Source organism: Lipomyces chichibuensis (genome assembly GCF_038497645.1).
Source record: "Lipomyces chichibuensis strain CBS 12929 unplaced genomic scaffold V1513scaffold_1, whole genome shotgun sequence".
NCBI classification, from domain to species: domain Eukaryota; kingdom Fungi; phylum Ascomycota; class Lipomycetes; order Lipomycetales; family Lipomycetaceae; genus Lipomyces; species Lipomyces chichibuensis.
In genome coordinates this window covers 531,148-546,142 of record NW_027117453.1, presented here as the reverse complement: position 1 = coordinate 546,142, position 14,995 = coordinate 531,148, and the positions used below count along the sequence as shown (strand labels likewise).

Genomic DNA, 14,995 nt, shown 5'->3' with positions numbered 1-14,995 from the left:
ATTTGCGACTTCCACTCTTTCCTGGATCGTGTACTTGCGATTTGAGAATTTTAGTCTTCTCTGCTTCTGTGGCAAGGACAATCTTCGGTACGCGCTCTCTTTTCCGAGGCTTGGTGGCGCGCGAAGTATTCGGCATTTCAACGACCTAATTTATCCGCTGAGGACATAATTCTTGAGCTCTAATCTTGCATTGACCAGGTCATTCGTTGGTTAACGCGTGTCCAACCTGCAGATTTCGCTGTTCAGCGCGCAATGACTTGCTTTGTCCATCAGGGATCTCTTAGACTATACGGACTGCTACAGTGAACTCTCGTTTGTTGTGTCCAAACATGGACCTGCTGTCGCAGATTGCAATGTTGAAGGAGACTGCGGGTTTTGATTTCGACACAGATTTGTTCGTTGGGCTCCTTGCTTCGCTTGTCGGAAGGCAGCATGCAATTGTAACAGTTGATAATGATATGTATTTGGATTTCACTGAGAAAATGATTTTATTGGTAAGTGATCCATTTCTGACGAGGCAAAAATCACCAGGGAGTCAGGTAGTCTTCCTCCACTTAGTCTGACTAGGGTTTATAGATCGCTTCCAATATTTTCGGATTTACTACTACATCTGTGATGTGTGCGCCTGGTACTACGACGGAAGAATTTGCCAATTCCATGCTTATTGTCTCCGAGTTGGTACCAGGTAGCTTCTCTCCGGCGCCATCAGCGTCATTCGATAACGCTGCAGTATGTGGAATTTGGCACATTATAATGTATTAAAGTTGTCTAACGTGGCATGATTTCGTAGGAATATCCATGGAATGGAGTGAGAACGGATGTTAATCAGCAGTCCGGAATGCTCACGCAACAGCAGCGCGGATTCAACAACCGTGGTCAAAGATTTCCGAATCTGATCGTCATAAGAAACCTCGATCAGTCGAGCAATTACGTGCAAGCTCAATTGCTAGAGGTGTGCATATGCACTATAGTCCATTTGAGAGCACTGGAGTTCTGACAATTGTATCACAGATCCTTAGAACAAAGAAGCTGGTGACTTCGAAGGGGTTGTTTATGACGCCTCCGTCATTTTTGGTTATTCCGTTATTATCGAAGGGTAATATGAGGCTGTCTTTGTTTCCGTATCTTGTAAGTATTAGCGATTTGTGTCAGTGGTTCATTTGTAACTCAATCTCTAGCTTGACCACTTTTTCATCAGTCATAGCTACGAACCTCCCAATGTGGATGAATCCGGCACAGAATTTGGCAAATGGATTCCTCCTATTTCGTTGCCTCCTACGAAGCTACAATGTCTATTTTCTGTGAAGGACATCGACACTCTGTCAAGTATTGCCAGTAGTGTTTGCATCGGTGCTGACATTCGAAGGTATATGCACGACATTATGGTGTTTCTGCGCATGCATCGAGCTATACGCGGAGGCATCTCTGCGCGTGCATCCAGGGACTTTGAATTGCTCATTAAATGTTTGTGCCCGCTTCATGGTATAGGCTTTGCAACGCCATCTATTGTTGTCATCGCTGCGCGCAAGACGTATTCTCACAGGATTACGATCTCGTCGCCAGAAGACGACCGCAGCGTTCTTTATGGCAGTGAAACAGAGGCACTGTCTAAGTTTATTCAGCACTGGACTCCAGATATCGCAATCGATGATGTTTTAGATACGGTGCCTGTGCCGATGTAATGACGTTTATATTTGTACGCTTGGTTGATATGGCGTGCGGCTGCCGAGTCTCAATAGACGGTTTTGCTCACTTCAGACTATCGTCGATTTGACAGCGTTTAGTTTCCGGTGAGTTTATGGTGACTTATAAACTCATTCTTAATTTTTCTTTTATTAAACAATTTGCTTCGCTATTGTGCAAAATAATATTTTTAAGTACATGGTCAGGTACCCAACGTCTAAGGAGTTCATGGATTATAGAAAATGCATACGCGACGGGCGCACAGTGTTTCGTTTACGGCCACGTTGCTTTTTTTGAATGATTTAATGTGTTTTTGTCAATGTATAGCTAGTTAATTTGTAGAACTAGTCGCAACTGGTAATCTTATAACTTCTCGTGGATACTAGTATGGATTTAGTATGTGTTACAAAGCTATATACAGAAGTGAGATTTGCCAAACGCCAATGATATGTACAGATTTATTACAATGCTCCCTCGGCCCCATCCTCTTGGTCCGAAAAGAGTGACTTCCGTCTCTGCGTCCGAGCTTTCCAGACATCTTCACTGCTACCATTTTTCAAGTCATCGGCCACCTTCTGTTTATAAAATTCATATATCTTCTTTCTCTTGTCTTCTTCAGAATCAAAATGTGTCCCTATGCAAAACTTGAACATTGACCATCGGTCGTTGCAGTCTCGAATTGAGCCGTATCGATATACGTTACGAACCTGGCCGCCGATACTGTAGCATTTTACTAGTTCATCAAACTGCTGCGTACATGACATTTCGCTCTAGAGGAAAGCCTTATGTTAGTAATTGTCCAGTTCCGACAGACGTTGGTCGCAAACTTACAGGAAAAGCTTCCGATGGATTCTCGAATACATCTTCTTCCACAAACTCCTTAGCCTTTGGCTTTTGTAATTGAGAAAAAAAAGATTTATTTTTGATTCTGTCTTCTATGACCGGATCATTCTTGACTATTCCTTGGCCGCTTTCGGCGTCTGCATTGTTGACCCACTCGGAGATCGCTTTGTCGAGGTCATCGTCAGATGTTGAGGTGGCGCTCATTGTTGTGGAAATGAGATTCAAATAATGAGTTCAAATCAACGGGTAACGCATTTGTGATAAACGACTATGTATATGGAATTCAATAGGTGCAGATCAATACCTGACGTGAATTGAAGCGTGCCGCTAAATTTTCGAGATACTTTGAACATTCACTTAAATTGAGGTGTTTGTTGCCTTATGTCAGGGTAACACTTCGGTTACTAAAATACTTCGTCCATACTCAATGGGAAGCATCTCCGAGATAATATATCCACGAATAGTCTAGGTGTCTATCCACCGGAATTCTGGAATAGGCCATTGAAACAGGTATTACTAGAGTTCTGCGGCGATATCCTATAAGATACGAGAAGATGCCATCAGTATCGTCGGCGACAGTGTTCATTCACCAATCCACATTGTTACTACAAGCGCGACCAACGACTGTATGTTTACGGTGGTTCTGTCCTCTAGAATCAGTTGATCATCAATGCTAATTCTGACTACGTTTTTGTGATAGACAAAAGTTACCTACACGTATAATACAGACAAGAAGAGCCAACGTGGAACTCTAGCAGTGAAGACATTTGATCCGGTCTCGGGTACTTGTTTCCGATTCCGAACTAGAAAGGTGAATGACTTGAACCGAATCCTGAGAGCGCTGGGTGGTATGGCGGGAGTTATGGCTGGCACTAGTACAGGCACTGAGATTGTCGCCGCTGCCAGCGGAAGTGCGGATTAAAAGGAAGCATTTGCGATGGATTACTGTACGATAGATGTTGCGCAACAGTTCGAGATCAATACAGAGGTGTATAATATAATTGGAATCGAAAACGTTCAGCATTGGCGATGGGCCGTACCGACATTCAATCATTGTAGTTATGGAGCAACTCATCCACCAGCACTGCATGCAGTGGATATTAATTCCCTAACCAAAGAGAAAAGATTATACACATAGCTTTGCATGATTTCCTATCTACCAGTCATGTCTATTTTGGCCATGTGCGATTTACTCTAATTGTCCAAGGGACGACTTGACACCGCGCTTGAACGGAAAGGGGGTAAGTGTTTATAAGCTTCCATGGCTCATAGATCTCTTCCACGTTCCAGAGTCATGTCATCTGTCGTCTCTCGGTGCAGATGATCTCTCAAGATATTGACTTTTGTGCAAAGGTAGCTTCGTAACTTTGGTATACCAGACGTCAACGCACAGCGTTCAAATACCAGAGCGTGCGAGCGAAAATTCGGTGAGCCACAAGAAACGCATTATTATTAGTTCGCATCTCGTTTTCCGTATTCCAACTTTTACTCGTATACCATCTCGGTTGTTCTCTCTTATCAATTATGAACTTATGATTAAGGAACGTGTTCTCGATCGCAGTCGTAATTGAATTGATTGACTATTCCACAACGATTGAACCCCTGAAACTGATCTGCCTAAAGAAACCAAGGAAACTGATTATTACCCGGCGTGGCCGCAGGTAACAATTTGTCCAGGGCCCATGCGCCGAACTCCGAAAGCCCTTACGATAAGAACTTTGAATCGCCTTGCATAAGTTATCATTACTGGGGGTTTGGTCCCAGCCTCCACCATCAGCCTGAGGCGGTGCTGCGAAAGGGACCGGCATACGGAATTTCACTTCTTCCTAATATATTCAACATGGCCCCTCTATCACTCATTACGGCGAAGCCGTGTCCCTTCGCGCTTCCGGAAAACCGGACGGCATTGGTTGTCATTGATATGCAGAAGGATTTCTTGCTGAAGAACGGCTATGGCTATCTACAATGCCCTTCTGAACAGGTCTTCGAGCAAGTCTCATCCGTTATCGAGCCCACTGCCAAAGCCATCGCTGCTGCTCGCAAACTAGGACTGCACGTTATCCACACGAGAGAAGGTCATGTCAGCGATCTGTCGGACTTGCCACCAACCAAAAGAATCAGGCAGGCGACCGCGAACCCCGATCGCCATAAGCTTGTCATTGGCGCGGATGGACCTATGGGACGACTACTAGTTCGTGGATCAGACGGACATGACATAGTTGACGAAGTGAAACCATTGAAGGATGAGCCGGTTCTCGACAAGCCAGGAAAGGGCTCATTCTACAATACCGACTTCCACCAGATGCTTGTCAGCCGAGGTATCACTCACCTTCTGTTGGCCGGTGTCACCACTGAGTATGCATGTTTGGAAATGCTGCGTTAGATCAATTGCTAATACAATCAGGTGCTGTGTGGCTACAACATTCCGAGAAGCTAACGACCATGGATTTGAAACGTGCGTTTTAGTGGACTGTACTGGCGGCTTTGATAACACTATTGTCTCTGCTACAATGGATCTATTTTGCGCTTACGACGGACTGCTTGGTTATTGTTGCACTAGCAAGCCCCTTCTCGAACTGGCCGCGACTGTCTCGGCTATCCAACCGTCGGCCAACGAAGGTGTTTTTGACATTTCAATTGCCTCATTGCGAACAGCATATCGAACGAGTAATCTTACTCCAGCAACGGTCGTTGAGTATATCTACGAGCAAATAGCAAAGCCAGAATCAGCCTTGGTTTTCAGCAAGATCATCGATAAGGAAGTTGCGCTCAAGACTCTTCCAGAGCCAGCTATTGTCGCTGATGTTGCGGATATGCCGTACTTCTACGGAATTCCTTTTACAGTGAGCGAAAATTTTGACATTGAAAATTCTAAGCTCATAAAGGATCTTCTCGCGTCTGGCGCCATCTTGGTCGGGTCCACCAAGATCGAATCTACTGGCGCCGGCGTAATTGGCGTTACTATTGCTGAGATTAGCAGTGAGTACAGCGCTGAGTATATTGCTGGTGGCTACAGCTACGGCCCTGCTCTAGCTATCGCCAAGGGACTTGGATCATTCTCTCTTGCACTTGACACCGATGGTACGGCTCGTATTCCAGCGGCTTTCAGTGGCGTAGTTGGATACAACGTTTCAAAGGGCCTTCTTACTTCAGACAAAATTACCAAGTTCTGTCCGTCAGTCGATACCGTTGCTATTATCGCGACTACGGTGCCTGATGCTCGTGCAGTTTTTGCCGAGCTCCGAGGGCAGGACTTGACTGACCCCTACTCAGTGCCCGATCGCGCTATTCCGATTAAGAGTATCGACTTCAGAGGTCCCAGGGATGGAGGATTTCGTTTTGCTGTTCCAGATGACCTCTCCCTCTTGTCCCCTGACTATAGAACTGCCTTTACTGCTTGTGTGGAGAAGGCAAGGTCATTGGGAGGTACCCTCGTAGAGATTGACTGGTCTGCTGTAACGAAAGCTTCAAAGTTACTCGGACCGCTGTTGGATGTCGAGCGCATGGCATTCAGAACGGCATTCGAGTCGTCCGATCCAGCTGTTGCAAAGATCCAACAGGCAATCAGTGCCTCTGCCGCTGAGGTGTCTACTTTAAAGGTCTTCCAGGACATCGACACGCTTCGTGCACTCAAGGCCGAGCTATATTTGAAGTTCGAGGGCGCCACTGGTATTGATGTCATCATCACGCCCACAGCACCATATCATCCCACTTTTGCCGAATTGGAGGCAAATCCAGTAGGCGTGAATGCCGACCTGTCTATCTTCACCAAGCTCACCAACGCGTTTGAAATGTGTGCGGTGACGTTAAAAGCTAACGAGTACGGTCCGTTGAAATTGCCATTTGGTGTCATGTTGTCGGCACCGATGGGTATGGATGGACGCATGCTGGACATTGCTGAGGTTCTGGCATAATCGATAGCTAGAATGTCAATTTCATCAATATACATGACATGGACACAATTGTAGTTTTGGGTTTGTATAGATTGATATGATGTAAGGAAATAGAACCAATTTGACAACCAACTTTTAGGATCTTGATCAGAATGATATTATAATGCTGATATCATTTATTAGTGGAACACATCTATTATACAAAATATGATACTAACTCTACCTCGTTCTATCATACAACGCCTAACCTATAATACAACCTTGGAAAATAATACAAACAGAGCAAAAAAAAAAGTGAGCGTAGGCCTCCCCCCGAAGAATCTCTTACAAATATTCATGCAGTGCCTACTCGTCTAACCAGAAAATTATATACAAAAGAAACTAAAGCACTATTATTACTGAAACACGAATGTGCTACAATAGAAACAAAATTAATCCATATCCTCGATAAATCCCCCGCGTCTAAGCGTGTGTATAATTTAATTCTCTCCTGCAAACTTTGTCTAATTATCGATGAGAGTCCTGAGAATACCGGAGCTTGCAGCGAGGAAGCCAAGATACGGCTTGGACGGATCAAGTACACGGGACAAATACTCGGGGTGGTACTGGGTTCCGACAAACCAAGGATGGTTCTTCAGCTCAAGGATCTCCATGCGTTCGCCTTTGTCGTCCCTGCCGACGAAACTAAGACCGGCATTCTCGAGATCAGGCACATATTTCGGGTTCACTTCATATCTGTGACGGTGACGCTCGTGGACAGTGTCGACACCACCATACAATTTTCCTAGGGCACCAATGTAAGAAAGCGGGTCAGCATAATCAATAGTCACTCCTAAAACTTACTAAGCTTGCTCCATTCAGTATCCGCTTGAAACTTAGTAGGGCGCAGACCGAGTCTCATCGTACCACCGAGATGAGTCTTGCTGACCTCAGGCATGAAAATGATGAGAGGGTGCTGGGGAGTCTCAGTAATCAGCTCTTCTGAGTGAGCATCTATTAAGGGGTGTTAGCTCTGTTGTAATCCATAAATCCTCTGCTACCAAAGAGCACAAGACAACAAAACAAAGACAGCAAAAACTGCACCATAAGCTAATGTCGATGTCGCACTTGAGGAATACCCACAAACAATACAATAAGCAAATGTTCATGGGTCTATTGTATAGTGCTTTGCAAAAATTTTGAAACAAGTAATATGAAAAATTTGTTCATACCATGGATACCAAGAACATTTCTGGCGTACTCGATTACTGCAATCTGGAGACCAAGACAGATGCCCAAGTATGGAACCTTGTTTTCACGAGCCCACTTGCACGCAGCAATCATACCTTCAGTACCGCGGGCGCCAAATCCACCAGGAACCAAAATACCATCTGCAGAGCAAACCTCGTGCCACGCCTTATGGAAGTTGACACGGTTGCTCTCAGACGCATCAGGCTCCAGATCAGTTGCCTCAACCCAATTGATAGTAAGCTTGCGTTGGCATCGCAAGGCTGAGTGCTCCAGTGACTTGATAACCGAGATATAACTGTCCTTAAGATGCGTGTACTTACCGACAAGGGCAATGTTAACGGTCTCAAACATTCTATCATGAGTGCTAGTGAGATGTTTCCAATCATTCCACAAGCAAACACCCTTTTCAACAAACGTTGGTGCAAGATCGACATTCTCCAACTTTAGCTTCTTAGAAAGCTGCTGAATGATCTTCTGCTGGTCAAGAAGGAGGGGAACGTGATAGATTGAGCTGAGGTCGTGAACGACCAAGACCTGATCAGGTCCGACGTGACAAAACATGGAGATCTTATCAGTCGTCGGCTTCTCCAGCTTCTGAGTGCATCGGCAGGCGACAATGTCAGGCATAAGACCCAATCCGCGGAGATCACGGACGGCGACTTGAGTGGGCTTGGTCTTCTGCTCACCGTTCACGACAGGAACAAGCGAAACGTGAATCAAAGCAAAGTTTTCAACACCAACACGGAATTGGAACTGGCGAAGAGCTTCAACAAAAGGAGCGGACTCGATATCGCCAACAGTTCCACCAAGCTCAACAATACAAAGATCAGGTTCCTCACCAGAATCATCAACGGGAATCTTCGCAACACGCTGAATCCATTCCTGAATAGCATCCGTAATATGTGGAACAACCTGGACAGTCTTTCCGAGATAATCTCCCTTCCTCTGTTTTTTTTGTTAGGGTAGTACGTAAACATAGAATAAGACCTACACACCTCGCGCTCTATGACATGGCTATAGATTTTGCCAGTTGTGATGTTGTTCTCACGTGTAAGAGTAATATTGAGGTATCGCTCATAGTTTCCTAAATCTAGATCGACCTCCCCTCCATCGTCCAGAACGAAGACTTCACCATGCTCCAAAGGACTCATAGTGCCAGCATCGATGTTCATGTATGGATCGATCTTGATAGCCGAGACCTTAAATCCCCGGGTCTTAAACAAAAGTCCCGTGGAAGAAGCTATGACACCCTTGCCAATACCACTTATGACACCTGGACGTGTGAGTCAGATGAATCGCTCATACAACACGCGTGAAGATTATACCTCCAGAAACAACCACGTATTTCATCTTTACGTAACTAAAGGACAAATATATAATGTCTAAAATTATTAGCAACCAATATGCAAACAGCACACTCATTCTTGCCGCTGAACGCCAAAAAAAAATTTGGATAGAAACTCGTCTGCCACGTTATATTTAATACCTTTGATTCTCAAGTTATACGGTCCGTATAACGTGCTACTTCACTGACAACAGAACAGAATCTGAAAATGTCGAGAAAATATCTCGACAAAGGAGGGAAGGAAGGAAGAGATTAATGGCAAGGGGAGAACGAAGAAAAAAGAGGTCAGGATCAGTTGTAAAAAAAAATTAGTTTGCTCCCATCGTTAAGGTTTGGAAGGCCTGGCGAGTCAAATGGTGGGCTCACATATACGCGTGCCGAGGAATACGATATACGGCCACAGGAATCTGGTCCTTTTCAAGGGCGTCCTTTGGATTCCGTCTGGCATGCAAACCTCAAAATTAAGCTTAACTCCACTATGATTTAAAAAAATCCTACCTATGACTAATGTGAATCTCATACTTGGCTGTGGTATAAAAATATATCTGGCTGTGAGGACTCCGGGAATAACCGCTCCACATTTGAGCCGCACCATATGTCGTTAGAACCCGACTTGGACCTCGAGATATCGGACTTAACATGTCCTTAAATTCGTATTCATCAGGGAGCAGAAGCCGAATTACTCGGTCAAATCTTGAATTGGCCTTTTGTCTGGGGCCCTATGGAACATGAAATTGGTCTCTCGACTCTGAACACTTCAAAATCATGCTTCTATGACTTGATGCACTATCCTGTTAATTCAGATCCGTCTTTAGTTGTATGTGATATGACTAGTGCACATGTGGCTACCCTCAGCCATCCGAAAGCAGGAAACCCGCGTATCATTGTATCTGTAGTCTCTACACTCACGCACCAATGATTGGAATCCTGCAGAAATATAATGCTGAAGGGAAAGCGTAGGCCGCTGGACCAGATGATTCAGCCGGGTGGTGTAAAGTCGCTAACGAGAATGGCGGAATTGATTCATCGATGGCCACATAACTTCTTGTAGTATTGGTATTCTGGCCTTTCAAGGATACCGTTGTTGACAGAGCGCGACTGTTAATGAAGATGCAGAAGGCCAAAATGAGAGTCTCAGTAATTACACCAACTTTTAATAGTATACGCAGCTATGCGATCGCTTTCTACGTAATTCATACTTTACGTCTACATCATATCAGATTGGAATAAACTACATGTTCAAGTGAAGTAACTTTCTCTAACTAGTATACTTTGATGTACAAAGGAACTCAATTCTATTTACAGAGCTCCGGGGGCCACGTGCCTGAGAATATTCAATGTGATTTCTCCTCCATTGTCGCGACCGGCATCATGTGAGGACTCATCACCGCGACCTTTAAGTGCATGTCCATTAGTTGCTGAACTCGCTGCGTCTCTAACCATTTATGTTCCCACAAGGGGTTCTCATCATACCGCCGCGCAAATCGACTCATCGACAACAGACCGAACATATTCGCATGCATTGAACTTTTCAAAGCATAGTACTCTGTCGCTTCAATGCTCCCTTCCCATTCCGCCATAACGTGCAAGAAATTCGACGCCGAGACCTCCATCTCCGGTAAAATCTCCTTTGAAAATGTCTGTAGGTCCAATGCCTGGAGGTAACTTACCCTTGCATTCCACAGATCTCCAGCATATTCATGCATCATACCGAGCAGGAAGTGACATTTCACCATGTGACTGTAATCAATTTCTCGATCGTAATCGTAGTACTCTTTATCGACTTTCGGAGCTGCATCCACATGCGCTTTGGCAGCGCTAATACATTTTGTGAATTCTGAGATAGCCTCACTGATCTTGCCCGTACTTGCATACATGTTTCCGATTATGAAATAAGCCGCCGGCAAATTTGTCTCCCGTAATTTAGCAAGCAATTTGATGGCCCGTTCTTGGCGATTGATGTCACGGTCAATCACGTCCTGCACACAAAACCGAGCCAAAGCAAATTGATTATTAAGTTTCAACGATGCACGGTAGATCGTTTTATGGGCTTCGATAACCTCATCGTTTCTGACGTTTCCTGGGGATGGCTTGTACCGATCTTCTAGCTGTCCGCGTTCGATGATGCGTTGGTAAGCGACAAGTTTCCGACCGTTGCCAAACCATGTCTGAAGCTCTTCTACGCTCGCATCAGGTTTGTCGCATAGTTTCTTGATGTCGCGAGTAATCTGCGTAGTTGTGACTTGTGGATAGTACGTCTTTCCAAGCGTATGAGTGTAACGGTCGGAGGGGAGAAGCGCCTTGAGGACAGCCGAAGAGATGTATCGCTGCGAAAACCTGCAACTTCGTGGGAGCGAGTGGACTTGTGCTAGAGGTGAATGGCCTCGAGATGGCATCATTGTGATAGTGTGGACGGCCAACACTGGGCGTCGCCCATTCGATATCAAACAAATTGAGCAAGCTGATAAATTATGATGGATGTTTAAAGATTAATATGGCCGGTAGGCTGGTACACTATTTCGGAGCCAAAGTTTCAGGAGATAGCACTTAGCGCCTGCTACGATTCTGCAGCAATCACGACTCTTACTGGGAGTTTTTGCCGACCCATTATATTGCTCCAACACGAACACGTTGTCCACAGGCAGCGGATCGTACGGTTTAATGCTGTACACTATGGTGGCCGAGATCTACGACTAAGTTTCCAGGCCATCCCCGGGTTTATACAGGATTGAATGCTTTCCATTGCTGCAACGATTTAATTGTCCACTGGCAAAATCCAATCATATTTGCACTACGAATCGGAGTCTGATCGGATTAGCATGGCGCAGTCAATACAACTATTCAAGCGTCCCATTATTCGGCGTACACGCCCATGGCGACTACCAACGTTCGCATTGTTATTACTACTATCCACATTAGTAGCAGCCAATGAAGCCAAAATCGTATGTGGGTGATTTCCTTGAGATTGTAATATCGATTTTACGGTTCGTTGTGGATGACGTCTACGGCATTATCAAGGGAATAAAATCGAGCTGACGATCTGGACGAATAGGCTGACGTACCGGATTCACGACAACAATGTTCTGGAATGTACAGCAGACGTGATTGGGGGGGTAGCATTGATCCATATATAAAAGGTATATTGATACTGAACCAGAATGAGGATCAATTGGGTTATGATCTCGACGAACGCTGACAAGGTCACAGTCGATTTAAACAAGCCGTCCTCAGATCCCAGCACAGAATCATCCGTTGTTTCCCTGGTTATCTTTGAGTGGTCAGACGTGGACTACATTGGTCTTAATACTGGCCAAGCGGATGGAAACAAGGTCTACGTTTGCGACCAGGCAGCCCTGGATGCCAACTACTGCTCTCAGGACAATTACGGCCAGTTCCTCCTCCAGGGCTCAACCAATGGTTCCATTGCTTCTGTTTTTACAAAAGCGGTTACATTGAGCGGTGACGCGTCGGCAACAGTCACCTATGATGTCAGAAAGACGGGATTTTATTGTGTTGGATCATATGCGCTGACTTCCGATCGGGGTTACGTCGGTACCGTCAACTTCCAAAACGCATTTGGCAAGCTTCCTGCAGCACAGATTGCTAAATTGCCATTTTATGGAGGCTTGGCTATTGCATATGCTGTCGTCCTTGCGTTCTGGATGTTTTTGTTCGTACAGTACCGAAGCGACATCCTGGCCGTTCAAAACTACATCACCGCATGCGCTGCGTTCCTAGCCATCGAGATGGTCATTGTGTGGGGATACTATGACGTTGTCAACACGAAGGGCAACACAGTATTCTCCCGATTCTATATGGTTTTTGTCGCCATTTTGAACGCATTCCGAAACGCGTTCACATTCTTTTTGCTACTGATTGTGTGCATGGGTTATGGCGTCGTGAAGCCAACCCTGGGATCTACCATGACAAAGTGCCGTATTCTCGCGGGATTACATTTCGTCTTTGGTGTCGTCTATGCGATTGCAAGTTTCCTAGTTACTCCCGATACGGCCGGGCCGCTAATTCTACTCGCCATTCTTCCCCTAGCTGCAACAATGACGGCTTTCTATCTCTGGATATTGTCGTCTTTGACGTCCACAATCCGTAACCTTGTCGAACGGAAGCAAAATGTGAAAGCGTTGATGTACCGCCGTCTCTGGCGTCTTCTCTTTGCCAGCATTCTCATTATCTTCGGCTTCTTCTTTGTCAACTCACTTATTTTCGCAGACCGTAACTCTCCAGGTTTTATTCCTCGCCACTGGAGATCACGGTGGTTCGTGCTCGACGGATGGCTGAACGTTGTATACTTTGTTGATTTCCTCTTTATTGCGGTTTTGTGGCGGCCGACGCGAAATAATCGGCGGTTTGCAATGTCGGACGAGTTGGCGCAGGATGAAGACGGTGACGGGTTCGAGATTGCCAGCTTGGCGGGGTCATTGGACGAGGAGGAAGGGGTTGGTGCGGGAAGGCGGTATGATCCTGTCAACAGGAGCGAGAACCTGTATGGGGCAGGCGGCGACGTGGATAGCCTTGCCGGGTCTCTACATACTGGTACGACTCCGTATGACGAGAATGGGCACGAGAACGTTGTCGGTCAGGTTGAGGTTGATGTTGAAGGTAACGGTAAAGGCAATGATGCTCATAAAGAGACAGTAGAGGCAGAGAGAGAGACTATGTTCGAGGCGCCGGAAGATGAATATGATCGGTGGTCGGAGGACGATGATTTGGATGCGGGTGTTGATGAGTCTACAAATGTGCAGAAGAAGAAGGAGCCAGGCAAAGATGATTAAAGAGGTATGTGTCTTAGGTCGGACGGGAACGACTTTATAATGGCTATAGTAAATGAAACGACATACATGGTTACCTTGTGTTGGATCGTGGGTGGTGTAAATCATCGAACTTGTATTCGATTCTGAAAACTTGGTGTGCAAATGAAGTCCGACTGGTTTGCATGGAACCAGGGCCCGTATAACCGAGCCCTCGTTCCCGATCCTTCTACAGCTTTTACAAATCCGAGGTTGTGCTGACACTCAAACAGGGTTACAATATTATAAGAGATAATCGGTTCGTCTGTTGACGTAGTCTTTAACCATTCCTAGTGCCTTCACCAATTCAAGGGTATATATGGATTCGAGACTGCACGTTTCGTGTATTAACAATAATAAACGAAGATTTTTGATCCGCATAAGTCGCAATCTCAGCAATCTAATCAACGTGGTCAATACTGTCGTAATCTTTCTCAAGTTCTGTGACAATTTCGGCTCCAAACCGAAACTCATTACACCGATCTCCCAGCTTAGGCTTCGACTTCAAGCATATATTTGCAAAGATATTCGTCATACCGCAACTTTGTGACATGCCTCATGACTGCTTCCTACGCACAGGTCTAACATAAAACTTCAGTCCGTAGACAAGTAGCATTCGACATCGAATTTGGCAGCGCATCAGTTCCATTCAATGATCATGAGTTCACGAGTTCACGACCCAATCTGTAACCTTCCGCGCAGGAATCAATAGGTTGACTGATTTAGCAGGCAGGCTCTTCTTTCCTTGTTGATTCCGACAAGCCCCGGTTCCCTTGGCTGTTGTTCGGCTAGCGCGACAGTGGGAATCTCAATAATCGATTCATGACGCGGCATTTGTCTACCTTAAGAGAGTATTGCTGTTGCCAAAGCAGCTAATTCCAATGTCAAATGCTGACTGTGATATGGAGTCCGCCATCCCCGTCTCATTGTACTTGCGGAGGTCAGGAACGGTGGTGCTCCTTGAGAGGACTCAACCCGACTACTATGGACCTCCGGATTCGGTCGGCGGCGATAGATTAAGGAATCCTCTCGCCGCCATTGCTACCGGTGGTTTTGAGAGCCACTGACTGGAATGAATGGAGAGGGCGGGGAAAGTTGAAGACAACAGTACTTTATCATTACTTTGGTGACCCAGAGATATGGATTAAAGTTTATTGAGTGCCGCCTCGCGCTCTTTACAGCGCGCCGCACCATTC

The 14,995-nt window shown here is 45.6% G+C and overlaps 8 protein-coding genes across 8 annotated transcripts; 5 read left to right on the top strand and 3 right to left on the bottom strand.

Annotated features, from left to right (window-relative positions):
• The first annotated feature begins 18 nt into the window (after positions 1-18).
• On the top strand, positions 19-2,151 carry V1513DRAFT_392870 (uncharacterized protein). The gene is made up of 5 exons (XM_066895303.1): positions 19-494; positions 577-729; positions 791-952; positions 1,012-1,128; positions 1,179-2,151. Exons 1-5 carry the CDS (start codon positions 330-332, stop codon positions 1,680-1,682), a joined length of 1,101 nt encoding a protein of 366 aa, XP_066756573.1. The 5' UTR covers positions 19-329; the 3' UTR covers positions 1,683-2,151.
• V1513DRAFT_435279 (uncharacterized protein) lies at positions 2,056-2,853 on the bottom strand. The gene is made up of 2 exons (XM_066896591.1): positions 2,515-2,853; positions 2,056-2,453 (listed from the first exon to the last, which is right to left on the bottom strand). The coding sequence occupies exons 1-2, from the start codon at positions 2,728-2,730 to the stop codon at positions 2,145-2,147; spliced, it is 525 nt and encodes a 174-aa protein (XP_066756572.1). The 5' UTR covers positions 2,731-2,853; the 3' UTR covers positions 2,056-2,144.
• Positions 2,854-2,971: 118 nt separating this feature from the next.
• Positions 2,972-3,549, top strand: V1513DRAFT_435278 (signal recognition particle 9 kDa protein-domain-containing protein). The gene is made up of 2 exons (XM_066896590.1): positions 2,972-3,152; positions 3,227-3,549. Exons 1-2 carry the CDS (start codon positions 3,081-3,083, stop codon positions 3,446-3,448), a joined length of 294 nt encoding a protein of 97 aa, XP_066756571.1. The 5' UTR covers positions 2,972-3,080; the 3' UTR covers positions 3,449-3,549.
• A 713-nt stretch (positions 3,550-4,262) lies between these two features.
• V1513DRAFT_392860 (amidase signature domain-containing protein) lies at positions 4,263-6,607 on the top strand. The gene is made up of 2 exons (XM_066895302.1): positions 4,263-4,881; positions 4,931-6,607. Exons 1-2 carry the CDS (start codon positions 4,367-4,369, stop codon positions 6,438-6,440), a joined length of 2,025 nt encoding a protein of 674 aa, XP_066756570.1. The 5' UTR covers positions 4,263-4,366; the 3' UTR covers positions 6,441-6,607.
• On the bottom strand, positions 6,573-9,282 carry V1513DRAFT_435276 (CTP synthase N-terminus-domain-containing protein). Its single transcript, XM_066896589.1, has 6 exons — positions 9,136-9,282; positions 8,975-9,031; positions 8,645-8,922; positions 7,631-8,594; positions 7,263-7,412; positions 6,573-7,203 (listed from the first exon to the last, which is right to left on the bottom strand). Exons 2-6 carry the CDS (start codon positions 8,997-8,999, stop codon positions 6,923-6,925), a joined length of 1,698 nt encoding a protein of 565 aa, XP_066756569.1. The 5' UTR covers positions 9,000-9,031; positions 9,136-9,282; the 3' UTR covers positions 6,573-6,922.
• Positions 9,283-9,450: 168 nt separating this feature from the next.
• On the top strand, positions 9,451-10,221 carry V1513DRAFT_435271 (uncharacterized protein). Its single transcript, XM_066896588.1, has one exon. The coding sequence runs from the start codon at positions 9,716-9,718 to the stop codon at positions 9,911-9,913; it is 198 nt and encodes a 65-aa protein (XP_066756568.1). The 5' UTR covers positions 9,451-9,715; the 3' UTR covers positions 9,914-10,221.
• V1513DRAFT_435270 (uncharacterized protein) lies at positions 10,201-11,546 on the bottom strand. The gene has a single exon (XM_066896587.1). The coding sequence runs from the start codon at positions 11,391-11,393 to the stop codon at positions 10,329-10,331; it is 1,065 nt and encodes a 354-aa protein (XP_066756567.1). The 5' UTR covers positions 11,394-11,546; the 3' UTR covers positions 10,201-10,328.
• A 62-nt stretch (positions 11,547-11,608) lies between these two features.
• V1513DRAFT_407824 (lung seven transmembrane receptor-domain-containing protein) lies at positions 11,609-13,784 on the top strand (the record flags this gene model as incomplete). The annotated part of the gene is made up of 4 exons (XM_066895663.1): positions 11,609-11,936; positions 12,047-12,131; positions 12,202-13,514; positions 13,599-13,784. Exons 1-4 carry the CDS (start codon positions 11,814-11,816, stop codon positions 13,782-13,784), a joined length of 1,707 nt encoding a protein of 568 aa, XP_066756566.1. The 5' UTR covers positions 11,609-11,813.
• Between the last annotated feature and the right edge of the window lie 1,211 nt (positions 13,785-14,995).

Excerpts from the sequence above, each read along its gene's own strand:
- V1513DRAFT_392870 (XM_066895303.1), top strand. The coding sequence starts at position 330 with ATGGACCTGCTGTCGCAGATTGCAATGTTGAAGGAGACTGCGGGTTTT. Across the intron at positions 495-576 it reads CTGAGAAAATGATTTTATTG|ATCGCTTCCAATATTTTCGG; the intron begins GTAAGTGATCCA and ends TAGGGTTTATAG. Across the intron at positions 730-790 it reads CGTCATTCGATAACGCTGCA|GAATATCCATGGAATGGAGT; the intron begins GTATGTGGAATT and ends ATGATTTCGTAG.
- V1513DRAFT_435279 (XM_066896591.1), bottom strand. The coding sequence starts at position 2,730 with ATGAGCGCCACCTCAACATCTGACGATGACCTCGACAAAGCGATCTCC. Across the intron at positions 2,454-2,514 it reads ATCCATCGGAAGCTTTTCCT|AGCGAAATGTCATGTACGCA; the intron begins GTAAGTTTGCGA and ends GCTTTCCTCTAG.
- V1513DRAFT_435278 (XM_066896590.1), top strand. The coding sequence starts at position 3,081 with ATGCCATCAGTATCGTCGGCGACAGTGTTCATTCACCAATCCACATTG. Across the intron at positions 3,153-3,226 it reads TACAAGCGCGACCAACGACT|ACAAAAGTTACCTACACGTA; the intron begins GTATGTTTACGG and ends TTTTTGTGATAG.
- V1513DRAFT_392860 (XM_066895302.1), top strand. The coding sequence starts at position 4,367 with ATGGCCCCTCTATCACTCATTACGGCGAAGCCGTGTCCCTTCGCGCTT. Across the intron at positions 4,882-4,930 it reads TTGGCCGGTGTCACCACTGA|GTGCTGTGTGGCTACAACAT; the intron begins GTATGCATGTTT and ends TAATACAATCAG.
- V1513DRAFT_435276 (XM_066896589.1), bottom strand. The coding sequence starts at position 8,999 with ATGAAATACGTGGTTGTTTCTGGAG. Across the intron at positions 8,595-8,644 it reads GCCATGTCATAGAGCGCGAG|AGGAAGGGAGATTATCTCGG; the intron begins GTGTGTAGGTCT and ends CAAAAAAAACAG. Across the intron at positions 7,413-7,630 it reads AAATGTTCTTGGTATCCATG|ATGCTCACTCAGAAGAGCTG; the intron begins GTATGAACAAAT and ends ACCCCTTAATAG.
- V1513DRAFT_435271 (XM_066896588.1), top strand. The coding sequence starts at position 9,716 with ATGGAACATGAAATTGGTCTCTCGACTCTGAACACTTCAAAATCATGC.
- V1513DRAFT_435270 (XM_066896587.1), bottom strand. The coding sequence starts at position 11,393 with ATGATGCCATCTCGAGGCCATTCACCTCTAGCACAAGTCCACTCGCTC.